This window comes from Chelmon rostratus, chromosome 21 (assembly GCF_017976325.1).
Source record: "Chelmon rostratus isolate fCheRos1 chromosome 21, fCheRos1.pri, whole genome shotgun sequence".
Taxonomy (NCBI): domain Eukaryota; kingdom Metazoa; phylum Chordata; class Actinopteri; order Chaetodontiformes; family Chaetodontidae; genus Chelmon; species Chelmon rostratus.
The window spans coordinates 2271568-2284884 of NC_055678.1; the positions used below are offsets into that span (position 1 = coordinate 2271568).

Below are 13317 nucleotides of genomic sequence, written 5' to 3' on the forward strand. Positions count from 1 at the left end.
AGCTTCCTCCACTCTACTGTAAAGCATGGAACAGCCGTCCCCCTGCTGTCACCACTGAGACATCACAGCAGGGAGTGTTCAGGCCTTCAGGAAGAGACTGAGCACACTGCTCACCATGAGACTGCAACCCCAAAGCTCAAAGACACACATCAGCTCGGTGTTTATTCCTGAGTACCTGCAGAACAGTGATGGGCTCTCTGAAAGATGTTCATGGAGCTCTTTTAAAAAAGAAACTGTAATGTGTAGAAGAGCTTATACAAAGAGAAGAGAGGGGTGAAGTGGGTTCACCATTGAAACGTGAATGAAATCTTTTCAATGCAGATAGATGACATCTACCAGCAGGAGAAGGCACGCAGGGAGTTCGTCTTTCATTTCATTTCGACCCCACTTGGACGAGACGTGAATGGAAGCAGTGACCCGGTTTGTCCTGATTGACAGAGCAGATCCTCTCCCAGCACTCCCCTCTGCTGACTCAGTGTCTGTTCTCCACATGCCTAACAAAACATCCGCACATCATTTTATAATTCGGTGTCCTTATGAAATATGTGACCCAATTTATTTCTGATGACTCAGCGCACAGCTGTCAGTTGGTTTGCTGCATAGTACCTTGGCACCGACCCTCCCCTCTGTTTCTTTTTATTATATTTTGGGAACTAGGCAGGATTCACCTCAGATGTCCTCTGTATGGGACTCATTGCTGCGGTTATCCACATAAAAAGACTTTCACTGACCTTGATGGTTCATTTCTGACCAATTTATGAGTCAACATTACTGGAAGGCCTGGCGGGAAACATCGGCTAAGTTGATTTTACCTTTTGGGAAACTCTTGGACAACATTTTCCTCAAACTGCCATTGTTGTCTATACAAAATGTCCATAAATCAGCATAGTCAGCTCTTTGACTCTTTTTTTCTGACTCATATGTTTTGACTCTGGTCAGAAAGTACAGTGCTGCAACCCAAAGACTCCAGACTGAACGCCAGAATGTTCTGCTTGTTAATGTTGCCATAGTTAATGAATCGTGTCTGTTATTTGTTATATGCTTTTATAACAATATTTTTTGCATAAAATCTGAGTTTTGTCCTTTTGCTTGCAGTCTCACATCATTTATTTATGTCTCTTATCCTCTGAAGTGTCTCAGTTCTCAAAGTTTGTGCTCAATAATCATCTTGCTTGTTCTGGTTCCCTGTCTGAATTGAGGATTTCAGGAAGTGCTGTTGATTAGCAGAATTATTAAGAAACCAAAAAAAGACCACATTCATTTGTATAAATATATTTTTTATTGCTATTTACGTCAGTAGAGTTATCAAAATCATCAACATCTCAGTCCTTTTAATAGTTTACGTGGGCAGATAAATTTTATGTTACAGACATGTACATTATTTAAAACATTACAGTGGCATATTAAAACGTGTTTTAATCAGTTACACCTTCTACATCCACGCCTGTTAAAGGAGTATTCATTTGCCAAACAGTTGAGGCCTGACTAACCAAAACACTTAAGAGCAGGTAAGTGTAGTTACAGTACATAGTTTGAATAAGAATAACTGCTGGTCAAGATGGATCATGTGGATTATGAAACCTGGGAGGGTTAAAACCATAAACAATAACCTGGTTAAGATCATATCACTGCAATAATTTAAAGCTTGTTCTTTACGTTTGTCTGCGTCCGGGCTCTAACTGCAGGCCATGCTCAGTTTTACTTCATTTTCAGTTCCAATGGTTTCAAAATCACTTAATGATGTATTTCTGGCTACTTTTCATGTGGCCAAACTTGCCCAGAATGCACTGCAGCTGCAGGATATGTTTTTGTTTTTTGTGGTTTATGGGATTTCTACACTTACACATGTTTTGATTCTTTAGGCTAAACTTGCATCATGTTCACAAGCTGATGGGACGGTCCAACATCCAGGACATTCAGACTGGCTGTCAAACAGTGTTGCATTCATTTGTTTTTTTTCCCCAGAGATAAAAGACAAACAAACCATTTCAGAGGCTGCATCTTTGACAGCTGGACACTTACAGTTTAAGACCATTTTATGCTTTATCGTTATAATTTTGTCCATATTTCAGTCATTTCCTCCTTATGAAAGGCGTTTGTGTCGTGTTAGTCTTTTAGCGTTGTTGAACTCAGTGCATGGCTGGCATCGGGGCCGGCTGCTCCGACAGCCCAGTGGAAGCTGCTTCTCCAGCTGAGCTGCTCATGGCTCCCTGGTTGAGGGCGAACTGCGGCAGGGCGCTCAGAAATGCCTTCTCCAGCTTCTGCTCCAGGGCATCCAGGCGACGGTCCACATGCTCCTTCAGCCTCCTCTCCATCTCCTCCAGACGACGCTCCATTGCTGCGTCCAGTTCCCTGCAGAGTGGGACAATGTGGGAGCATTAGATTGAAGCATCGTGCCCACAGAGTAAAGCTGAATTTTAAAATGAGGCACGCACTCTTTGACACAAACAGCACGGTATGGAAAACTGCATTAAAGAGTACGGTCAGTTGTGCAGTCATTGACTATCACCTACATCACAAACGCTCAACGCTGTACTCGAGTACCACAGAGTGGATCAATTTAAAACTTAATAATTGAGAATAAAATAGCAACAAAATATTGAGGAATTTCATATTTCATTTATATTTCATTTCATTTCTCTATTTGTATTGCTTCAGTGGGAGCTGAGCCCCTGACCTACATAGCCTACCTAATACTAGTGCTGTGCTTTATCAGTTTAGGTAAAGGTACAAACACAGAAATCACTTAAAGTATTCTTACACTCACTATGACAGAAGTGAGCAAAACACTAGAAGAGGCTGTTCACGCCTGGAGAACGAGAGCTGAGCTGTGACGGATTCATGAACAAACATGAAGCCACATCAGAGACAAAACCTCAATTATGAACACAGACATTAAACTAAACCACCCACACAGTCGATGTCGGCCACAATCTTCCCCTAACCTCAGTAACCTGCTGCACCCATCTTACTCAGCCACATTTCTTTCTGAATGAAACTCTGTTTCATCCCAACCTCCCTGCTTTACAACACATCTGCCCTTTTTCTGTTTTTCCACTTTTGCAAACATGTCTTTGCATTTTCCCAGCTTTACTTTTTACCCTCAAGGCTCTTTGAAGACTCTTCAAACCACCTTCAAGGCTTTCTTGAACCAATCCTGCCACGATGTTAAGAATCATCGGCCAGGATTTGGTAAATGTTAGGATCTGGAGAGTAATCCATTTTGGACGTAACACAGAACAATGTGACCAGAATGCAATGCAGCAGTCTCAATTTCCCACAGTGTAATGCAACTGCAGTTTTAAGCAGACAGATATTACTCTCACAGTTTCTCCACTGCAAATGAAACCTATACTTTCACTGTCATTATCGCTTCCTCCACCTTCAAATCAGCTGCACAACTGAAAGCAACAAATAACTGCATTCTTAAAGAGGAAATCAGAGGCTTTACAAGAAGATTAAAAAGGCAGGCTCGAAAAAAGAAACTCACTTAATATATTGTTATCAGCATCTTCACAACAGACAACCACTCAAACTCTATTCATTTCTTTAAAAACTACAATTACATATTTGTTTGTCAATCAGTTCCTTGGAGTAGATATCACCTTTTCTGGATGTAATTTAGAGTATTGAAGGTAATATCTTTAGCTGTGGTAACTAGACTGATGTGTTGTGGTGGAGACGTACCACTGAGCTGCTGTCCTGTCCTCGACGTGGAGTCACACTCAGCTGACATTCTCTCTGATCCCACATTTTGCTGCTCTGCTCTGACAAAGAGCCTCATTTATCAAAGCGCAGTTTGTGGCACCAGCTCATAAAGACATTTTTCCAAACGCAGAGGAAACTAACGTCAGCTGTAAATTCAGTTAACTGATATCGAGCCTTTGCACCAGTGTTGGCTAAACAATTCCATTTATCCAATGAGGTTTGGTGAGTTTGCCGACATTTTAATGATTCACACATAGAGCGATGCTGATAAATGGTCTCTATTGTCTCTGTATCAGCCTCCTCCCTGCACTCCTAACAGCCACTGCCCAACCCAGATCCCTCTGAGTCCGTCAGCACTTCACTAACCGGAATTGTTACCAGAATGTTTAAAAAAAAAAAAAAAAAAAAAAAAAGAACATGAAAGTTTCAGTTACTTTGTTGCCATTTGGTCTGATGAACAATATGAATTTCACTCCAAGACATGTTATGATATGCGTTATGCATTGTCAGAAGATCATGAAGCAGTGGGAAATGTTTTGGCGTCAGCTGACTTTCCGCAGCACAGCACTTTCGGCTAACAATGCGACTTTAGATGACCAAAACTATGAAATAAACGGGTCTCTGTTCCATCAACAATGCGCGAGTGTGACTATGGCTATGGCTCAAAAAATTGAAACACAGTGATCAAGAAAGCTGTTTCAACAACAACTCTTTCAATTTAATTAAGAATGAAATTAAATTCTATTGTGTTTCGCTACATATGCAGGGACATACAAGTCTATACAGTAGCTCATTTCTGAGAAAAAGCTTAAGAAAATGTCTGATTGTGATGTAAGACGATGTCTGTCAGGAGGATTTGTTGTATGCACCTACATCTATTTAATAGAATTAGTAATATAGTAGCATTATTATGTATCAAAATAATCTTATCTACCGTGTTTCGTGGCCTTAGCTTGCTGAGCTTGTTGCAGGAACAAAGCAGTAATGTCTTTCTGACACAAGGTGGAGCTACTTTATCTGATCACAGATCAACAACATGGAGCTACTTCTTCATTTTGAGTGATGGGTTCAGATGCAAAACATATAAAAGCAGTCACAGTGACCTCAAAGACTAATTCTTCCAGGAGAATCATCAAAATCTGGGTTGTAATTTCTCTGAGGAGCAGTGGCGAGTGGGATTGAATTGTATTGTGTTTAAATACACAAACTCTGATTCAGCACCAACATTTCTCACTAAAAGCAAAATACTGTTGACACACACTAACAGGGCGGACTCACTGAACTTCACTCACCATGTTCCATTTCTCATCTGCTTCTCCTTCTCTGCCACCGCTGCAGCGTCATCCAGTCTGAGCTTCGTCACCTGACCGCAGACGCTCTGGAGCACGGGCAGAAGATCGGGGCCGGATCTTAGCGCCTGGTCGTGCCCCTGTCCCTTCAGGAAGTGTGACATCATCTCCGCCAGCTGGTCGTGGCTCACTGAGACATGAGACCACATCGCAAACTGGTCAGCGGCTAAGATTTGTGAATTTCAAAAGCAAAAAAAACTGTTTGGCTACATTATTAAATACGCTGTGGTCAAACAACCTTCATTAGGTTTGATCCAAGCAAGACAGTTTATGCTGAAAGTCTGTCCAGATAAAATCTGTTTTTCAGGTCAGTCATGAAAACCTGAGACGAAGAACTGTACAAGGAAAGGGAAACTTTTTATCAAATTGCCATTTCAAAAAGAAATTCTTTCAAAATTTAAAAAAGTCTAAACCTTGTGCAATCTTGTTTGACTTGAGAGAAATGACGATCCTTACTTATGTTCTTAGTGCTGACGCCAGAAAAAAGGCGGTCTGGTGAGGAGGAGGTGGAGCCGTCTGACATTGCTCCATTCTGAGCAGGTGGAGCTTCATCTGCAGGCATGACGGAGCTGATGGGGGGCTTGTGACACAGAAACAAGACTCTCTGATACGATCTGATGTACAGTATGTGTAAATATTCTCTGAACCCACATTTCAGGATTGTTCAGCGACCGCCCCTCAGGTCAATTATGGGGTAATCTGATGTTGTTGTGCGATAATTTATCATAATGCTCTATAAAGGAGCAACAGGAGGAGCACCAGATGCTGAACCGGTACAGTTGGGCTTCATCATTCTAGCTTTTTGCACTGCGCTGGTTTACTTCTTCATGAATTGCCTGAAAGATTTGCCTCGCTAGGCTGCTAAACTCTCCAATCAACATCAAGGAGACCACTTTAAGTTTCCACTGCTGCTCGTTAACTCCTGTTGCGACTGTTTTCTAGATGTTCGTCAGATTGCTTGTTTGCTCGATTTTGTGTTTGACTCTTGCTGTTCAGTTACACTCAAACTACCAGTGTCATTCAGAATCATCTCTCAGCATCTTTGGTAACTGATGTTAAGATTCAAAACCTGCTGAACTTCATGTGTTAGCAGTAACTAAGGCATCACTGTCTGTGGGTTTAGAGCAAACAATAGCACAGATAATACTAATACCCTGGAGTCTGCAGGCTGGGGCTGGTTGCTGACAGCTGCGGGGGAGATGTTGGCTTGAGCCAGCGCAGAGAAAGCCCCACCGCCCATCAGGAGAGGCAGGAAATTGCCCAAAGAGCTGGTCTGGTTCTGGAGAGAAACGCATACCGACAGACGACATCATTTTGTGCAGCTGCCGTTTCTTGTGCAATAGAAACTGAATGAAGCTGCCAGTTTCTGTCAAGGTAGTTTACAAACAGCATGTCAGGATTTAAGTCAGATGCCAAAAGGCATGACATAATGAGCAGCATTGTCAGAAATTAAAATACAGAAGACAAACACGAACAAATTATGTGGTTACTGTTCAGCAGAGAGGGAACTCCCACATGTCAAATGTCAGAGAATTCATAAACACATTCAGAGAGTTTTCAAAACAGTCCCTGTGTCAAGTATCGCTAGTTGGTTCTCATAGCAAGCTAAAATGAACTGAAACCAAAGGTTGCCTGAAGGTGGCTGAACGGTCTAAAACCTTATGGCACACTTGGGAAAATGATCATCAGTGAAGTGAAGTACGAGTGAGCGGTAGTTAATGAGCTAAAACATGTAATCTAATGGCATCGTCCTTTTATTGTTGTTGTAATTCCCCCTCGTCGCCTGCAGAGGTCATTTAAGGTAAATAATTTGCTGCTCCTTTAGTCCCACCTTCTGCTGGAAGTGCACCATGTCCATGAGATTCTGGGCTCCTGGTGAGAGGCTTGTTCCCATCTCCTCAACCAGACACTGCACCTGCTGCATGTCGATGCCGGGGCCGCGGGCCGGGCAAGGCTGTAGCTGCTGAAGGCCCACGATGACGCGACACACCAAAGCACTGCTTCTACCTGCCAGGGAGAGCAGCTGGAGACAAACCCAGATGATTGAACTAAAAAGTTTATATATGCAAAGGTTCAGAAGTTCAGAAGATGAAAGGGTCTCTAGTAGATGTCAAAAACTCATCACACTCAGCAAGTGCTCTTTGTGTTTGGACAGACGTGTCTGAACGAGACTCACCTTCACTTCACAGGCCGAGGATGGGTGCTCGAGTGTCAGCTGCTTCTTGTAGAAAGGTCCTCTGTCTGAACTGTCAGCACAGAAGAGAGGAGACACTGCGTCAGCATCCAATCAGACTTTTATCAAACAGACAATTATCCATCAAAAATGAATAATAAATGTATCTATAACTTAATGTCTTTTTTAAATCATCTTTATCACATTTCAGCCTGTATTCAACACTGGACAATAAAGAGTGATGGGACAGAAGCAGACAGTGGGGATGACAAGACAACAAAAGTCAGTGACTGAATTCAGAGTCAGGATGTTAGCAGACTGCATCCCTGCTTCACTGATGGAACTCAATGCTGCTGTGTATAAGGTCATTATATGCTTTAAATTTTCAAAAAGTTGCATCATCAGCTCCTGTTTTCTGCCATAAAGTTTTTGAATTGTTTAACTGTTGCACACATATCAAACAACTTAAGTCCAACTTAACTGATCCTGACCTGAGACGTCACATGTTACTTTAGTGAAAGCAGTCCAGCTTGAAGGAGAGGACTAAGTCATGCCTCAAAAAACGAGAACGTTGTTGATTATTTTTGTAGCCTCCCGCGAAACAGAGGTCTCAACTTTCTGTTAGAATAATTAAACTAACTACTGATAACTGTCACTTAAAACTGATGAACACAGATGGAACTGAAAGCTTATCTCTTGTAAATTCAAATGACAAGTAAAACATACAATTGATGATCACTGTGTGACTGTGTATACCTGTCTGGCTGGATGTGGTCGTCTCTCTCCCCGCGTACCGTCCCACAGTATTCTCCCATCTGGCCGTACACCTCCATGGTTCGAGCCTCGCTGACGACCAGCAGGCGGCTGATGGCAGTAGGGGAGGAGGGGCTGCAGTGGAGGGTCAGGACACAAGGAGAGCCTTCCTCCGTCTGTTCCAACAGCACGGGGTCGCCCCTGAGATGGAAACATTAGTGTTAAAGGAGCCATTCCCAAAAATGTAAAACTCACTTATCACTCATCTACACCCCTCCTGTTAGTGAAAGAGTGTTGAGGTTTGTTTGCCTGCATTACACACACAGTTAACATGTACTTCTATGTCAGACTTGATCAAAACCATTGACATAAATAAGGACCTCAAGCAGCAGAATCCAAACACTGTAAGCTCAATGTTTTACAGTATCAGTGCTGACAATCATGAATCAACATGTTGCTGTTTTTCATTGTTAACTGCTTACAGCTTCTTACCAGTTTATCTCGTCTCCCTCTGACTGACTAAGCTCTTCCTCAGGACCCTCTCTGTTAGTGATGTGAACAGGAAGCAGGACATCAGTCAAGTGATGGTCCTGAGAGTGACAGACCCAAGCCGCTCCGCTCTTCACAGCAATGTCCACCATGATGCTGCTGAGGCCACAGGGACTGTGACCTTCCAGGAGACAAACTAGGACACAACAGAGGAAACAGCTTAGGAGGCAAGAGTGAATAACAATACGTTTTGAAACGGGTCAGGGTAGAAGCAGAAGTTCTGAATCAGGACTGGACCAAGCTAGGACAGAAGATAGGCCGGGGTAAGCGAAACCTTTGGAGACAATGGCAGAATACAAATCCAGAGACAGTCCTGTCTAAAGGTAAGTAACATTTTTATTACTCTTTTTACAAATGAACCTTAAGACCTTACATCATTATACCATTGTATCTATGCACAGGATACAGCATTTGACAGCTATGATGTGGGAATGTTCTGACTAATAATTCTTATTTCAACATGGTCAATTTCACACTATGTTTAAATGTAAATCGAGCCTTTGCTACAACACAGCAGCAACTGTAAATAAGCTTCGTGACATTAAGCCATAGCACTACTTTTACCTTTAACGTTACCTTAAAATAGTTCCAACTGAAACCGTTGATTAGCTTGTTTTCCTGAGCTTACTGTATTTTCGTCTTCGCATTTCTTCAGACGTAAAAAACTACGGATGAGCCTGATTTGCAGCTTTAATTTGTGATAAAACGGTGAATTTCTCGACCTAGCTAACGCTAAACGTGTCGCATCACCCCGCAGCTGCCGTGTAGCAGCAGCCTGTGTTCAGGCAGCCAACAGCAACTGCGCGACAGGATGTTGTGATGCGACGTCATCAAACGGCGACGCAGGAGATGTCGGGCCAGGCTGTGATAGGGTTTTGGTAAACGTTTTTTTTTTAGTTCTACAAATAACTTTTACGTGTTGTCAGTCAAATACTTATCGTGTGTTTGTGTGTGACATTTTCACTGTATACCAAGCTATATCGTGATTCGTCAACGGTCCCAACGTCGTAGTCAGCAGCTAACAGATGATAGATCGGCGGCTGAATTGTGTTTTGATTTGTCCTCTATTGACTTAACGATGTCCTAGCTAACTGTGAGACGGCTAACGGTATACATAACGGATTTAACCCTTTTTTACTGCAGGGCATGGACTTTACAGAGTGCTACGGAGACACCGTCTCCAGTGTCGCGGCTGCAGCTCGATCAGGCTGCTGGAAGCGGGTGAAGAGGCTGATAAGGAGAGGCTTCAGTGTGGACTGTCGAGACAACCGCGGCTGGAATGCCCTGCATGAGGCGGCAGCCGCTGGCAGTCTGCAGTGTGTGCAGGAAATTTTGTCTGCTGTCGGCGGTAAGAAAGGGTATAATACAGCTTGTATTATGCACGATGTTTCTCACGTAGTAGAAGCCGGAATGTTTGGATTTTTCCCTGAACAAATCACTTCATCAATTCATTTTCTGTTTTCTGTTGATATGCAATATACAGTGATATAAAACGTAATGACAGCAAATCCTCACATGTTGGAACCAGAGAATACTTAACGTTAGTGTGCACTTAAAAAGTCATCACAACTGTTGATTAATTCCCTAATGACTGACTAATTGCTGAATCAGCCCTTTCAGCAACTCTTTCATTAGTTTATTGAGTATTCTGTAAGGTCAGTTATGCCTGTCAGGTAGTCATGGCTTTTCTTTTTCTTTTTTGACTTCAAGCAGCAGGCTCCCCCCGTGGCTGCCGTTCCTATGTGAACTCTTTGACACATGAGGGGGAATCTGCATGTTACCTGGCAGCGGAACGTGGACACCTCGCGGTGGTCCGAATCCTCCTGAAAGCACATGCCAACATCAACCAGCAAACAAATGACTTATCCTGTCCTTTGTATGCAGGTATGACACTTGCACATTATCAAACTGGTGTTAATGTCCTTTCAGTTACTGTTTATACCGTTCTCGCCTTTGATAAATTAAATTTCCTTTTTTTGGATTGCAAAGTTGAATTCGATTGGGTTGGATTAATTCTGTCATCAGTATTTATCAACTGCTAACTTTTTTCCAACAGCTGTAAACGGTGGGCACAAGGAGGTTGTAGAACTGCTGGTCAGTAAAGGTGCAGAGGTCAATGGGACACACACCGCTTCCTGCTGGACCTGCCTTCATCAAGCTGTTTATAAGGTAATAAGAAAGCTCACAAACACACAACTCTGTGAGATCCACCCGAACTTGCAACATCCATATTTTTTTAATCCCTAAGGGTCACAGGGAAATTGTGCATATGCTGGTTAACGTGTCCAACTTGGAGGCACTAGACGACCACGGGATCTCCCCTCTGTTTGTGGCTGCACAGTATGGACAGCAGGAATGCCTGGAAATTCTTGTTAATGCTGGTAAATAGCTGTTTTTCTTTATAACATTATGTGTGCATGAGTACAGAGCTCTCAGTAAGCAGTGAATGAGTGGGTCGCTATACTTTTTGTTGACTGCCACTTTCTTTTGATTGCTGTGATTTCTGATTCTAAGTTCATGCACATTATAATAAGTTGATCCTTTTTGGTAGTTTGTCAGAAAATGCAAACCACGTCCGACCTCAGCCTCTTACATACTTTTAGTTTGTTTCCTGAAGTTGTGGCAAATCAGTAAAAAATAAAATACATAATGAATTGTGTTGAATTTGTTTTTCACTTTAGGTGCCAATGTGAGCACCCAGGCAGCTGATCTGGCCACACCGCTGCTGATTGCCTCTCAGGAGGGCCACCAGGCCTGTGTGGATTTCCTGTTGGACCATGGGGCAGATCCCAACATAGCCTGCAGCCATGACTGGCCGCAGCTTCCCATTCATGCTGCCGCAGAGTTTGGCCACATCGGGTACTGACTCAGAAATGTCTTTTAATGATGTGTTGTTGGGCAGTGATTCCTGACCCTCTTAGAGTGTTTTTATAATGAAGCCGTTTCTAGTTGTGATCCCTCATCAACTGTTGAACTAAAGAATGATACTTTCTCAGATTTTTTTAATTTGAGAAAAAAAAGACACTTCCAGGAAAACATTGAAATGGCTGGATCCAGTGAATTTTAAGCATTTTTGCTTAGTTAATTTGTTGATTCTGATTCCAAACACATTTACCCTTCTTTGGGTGGGCTTTATGCAGATGTACTCATATTTGTTTCCCTGAACCCTCAGTTATTATTGTAATTTTTTCAATCCAGTGTCCTCAGGAGACTGATAGCTGCTACGGATCGTGCATGTGACCGTGGTGATGGCATGGTGAGTCCACTGTACATGGCCGTCCTCAGGCACCAGAGCAAAAGTGTTGAGATGCTCTTGAGGGAAGGTTATAGCCCAGACGCTCAGGACTGCACACACACCCTGGACATCCGTTCACCACTCTCCTTCGCCTTGGGTCGCACATCAAACAAACCATACAGGTTTGTGAGAAAGCACACACTCCAGGAACATATACAAAATAAAACAGATGGATTTTTTCCTGATTTCAATTAAAATCTCTTTTCAGTGAATCGGTGAGGTTGCTGGTAGCTGCAGGAGCTAGTTTGCACGAGGAGGACTGGATTTATGCCTTGGCCACTGACAAAACAGACCTTCTGCAACTGATACTTGAGCACAGATGGATCTCACGACCAGAGACATTGACTAGGAAGTGCTCTGATCATCATGGGAAAACTATATTAAAGCCACAGGAACTGAGGGAGCTTATCTGTGTGGCACTAAACCAAGTACATTTTGCTGCCTGCTGGCTTCCTCTGCTTCTGAAGGCAGGACTCGAACCTTCTTTGCTGCTTCAGGTCAAGATGTAAGTCTTGGCCGTTCACTCTTTCATCAGGTATCAGATTGCTATACTTGATTAATGCCTTTCTTTTTGTCCTCAATGCTTTCCAGGTTGGAACAGGCAGACAGTGATGTGTTGAATTACCTGCTCGAGTTTGTAAACTGGTCGACTCTGTCCCCGCCTTTGAGACATATTCTGGATCGAAGACGGGCGGAGAAGACTTGGCAACCATGTCCACATTTTGGTACAGAGACAAAACATATACTGCAGATTTGCTTCTACTAATCTTTGAATGAGGGTAATTTTGACTCTTTCTTCCATTTCTTTTTCCTGTCCTCCCTCTAGACTCCATTATCTGTCTTTCCCACATCTGTCGGCTGCAGATTAGGCTGCTGCTGGGACCAGATCCACTGATGAGGACCAATGTAGTCCAGCAGCTGCCTGTGCCCTCCCCACTCCATAGCTTTCTCCAATTCAAAGACATCCCAGAAATTTCCTACAAACACTCACTCTCATAACTACTTTTAAATTGAAAACAGGGATACAGCAGTGCACAGCAACACAGCCATGTGCATATCAACCCGTGCAGTCTTCCCCTGTATGTTGCTTTCAGGTTGTTTGCATTTTATGTATTCTGTAACAGCTTATTAAAGCTCCTCATGGAAGCTATTTGATGTTTGTGTGTGATATTCAAACCAAAGAGACCATGCGTTTATGGTGTTACTAGTCCATCAAGTGGGAATATTTGAGATGTTTTGTGCATCATTTTACAGATTTCCTCAAAATTCTGCGTGTTTGGTATCTTTGGAGACTTTGCATTGACTGCACAGGTAGGCCAGTGAGGTTTAGACGCCCTCATGATACTTCATCTGTGCCTTTTCAAAAAAAATATTTCACTCATTTGCATATTGTAATATACTCATGTCGTTTATATCTACTTACTTTTCTGGGCCAGTAACATTTAAAATTTTATTTTATTTCATTTTATTTAACGAATTAATGGTTTAAC

General features: G+C 42.6%; 2 protein-coding genes across 3 annotated transcripts; one reads left to right on the plus strand and one right to left on the minus strand.

The window, feature by feature from the left end:
- Positions 1-1270: 1270 nt before the first annotated feature.
- On the minus strand, positions 1271-9292 carry c21h10orf88 (chromosome 21 C10orf88 homolog). The gene is made up of 9 exons (XM_041962939.1): positions 9109-9292; positions 8476-8668; positions 7987-8184; positions 7234-7303; positions 6889-7080; positions 6211-6336; positions 5514-5637; positions 5001-5187; positions 1271-2352 (listed from the first exon to the last, which is right to left on the minus strand). Exons 2-9 carry the CDS (start codon positions 8622-8624, stop codon positions 2130-2132), a joined length of 1269 nt encoding a protein of 422 aa, XP_041818873.1. The 5' UTR covers positions 8625-8668; positions 9109-9292; the 3' UTR covers positions 1271-2129.
- Positions 9293-9366: 74 nt separating this feature from the next.
- Positions 9367-13257, plus strand: asb3 (ankyrin repeat and SOCS box containing 3). Of its 2 annotated transcripts, none has more exons than XM_041963148.1 (10): positions 9367-9410; positions 9676-9880; positions 10243-10416; positions 10589-10701; positions 10781-10913; positions 11214-11391; positions 11731-11949; positions 12036-12332; positions 12419-12552; positions 12654-13257. In XM_041963148.1, the coding sequence occupies exons 2-10, from the start codon at positions 9679-9681 to the stop codon at positions 12824-12826; spliced, it is 1623 nt and encodes a 540-aa protein (XP_041819082.1). In that variant the 5' UTR covers positions 9367-9410; positions 9676-9678; the 3' UTR covers positions 12827-13257. The 2 variants fall into 2 exon arrangements, with proteins under 2 accessions (XP_041819082.1, XP_041819083.1); XM_041963149.1 differs by having other exon boundaries at positions 10246-10416.
- Positions 13258-13317: the final 60 nt, after the last annotated feature.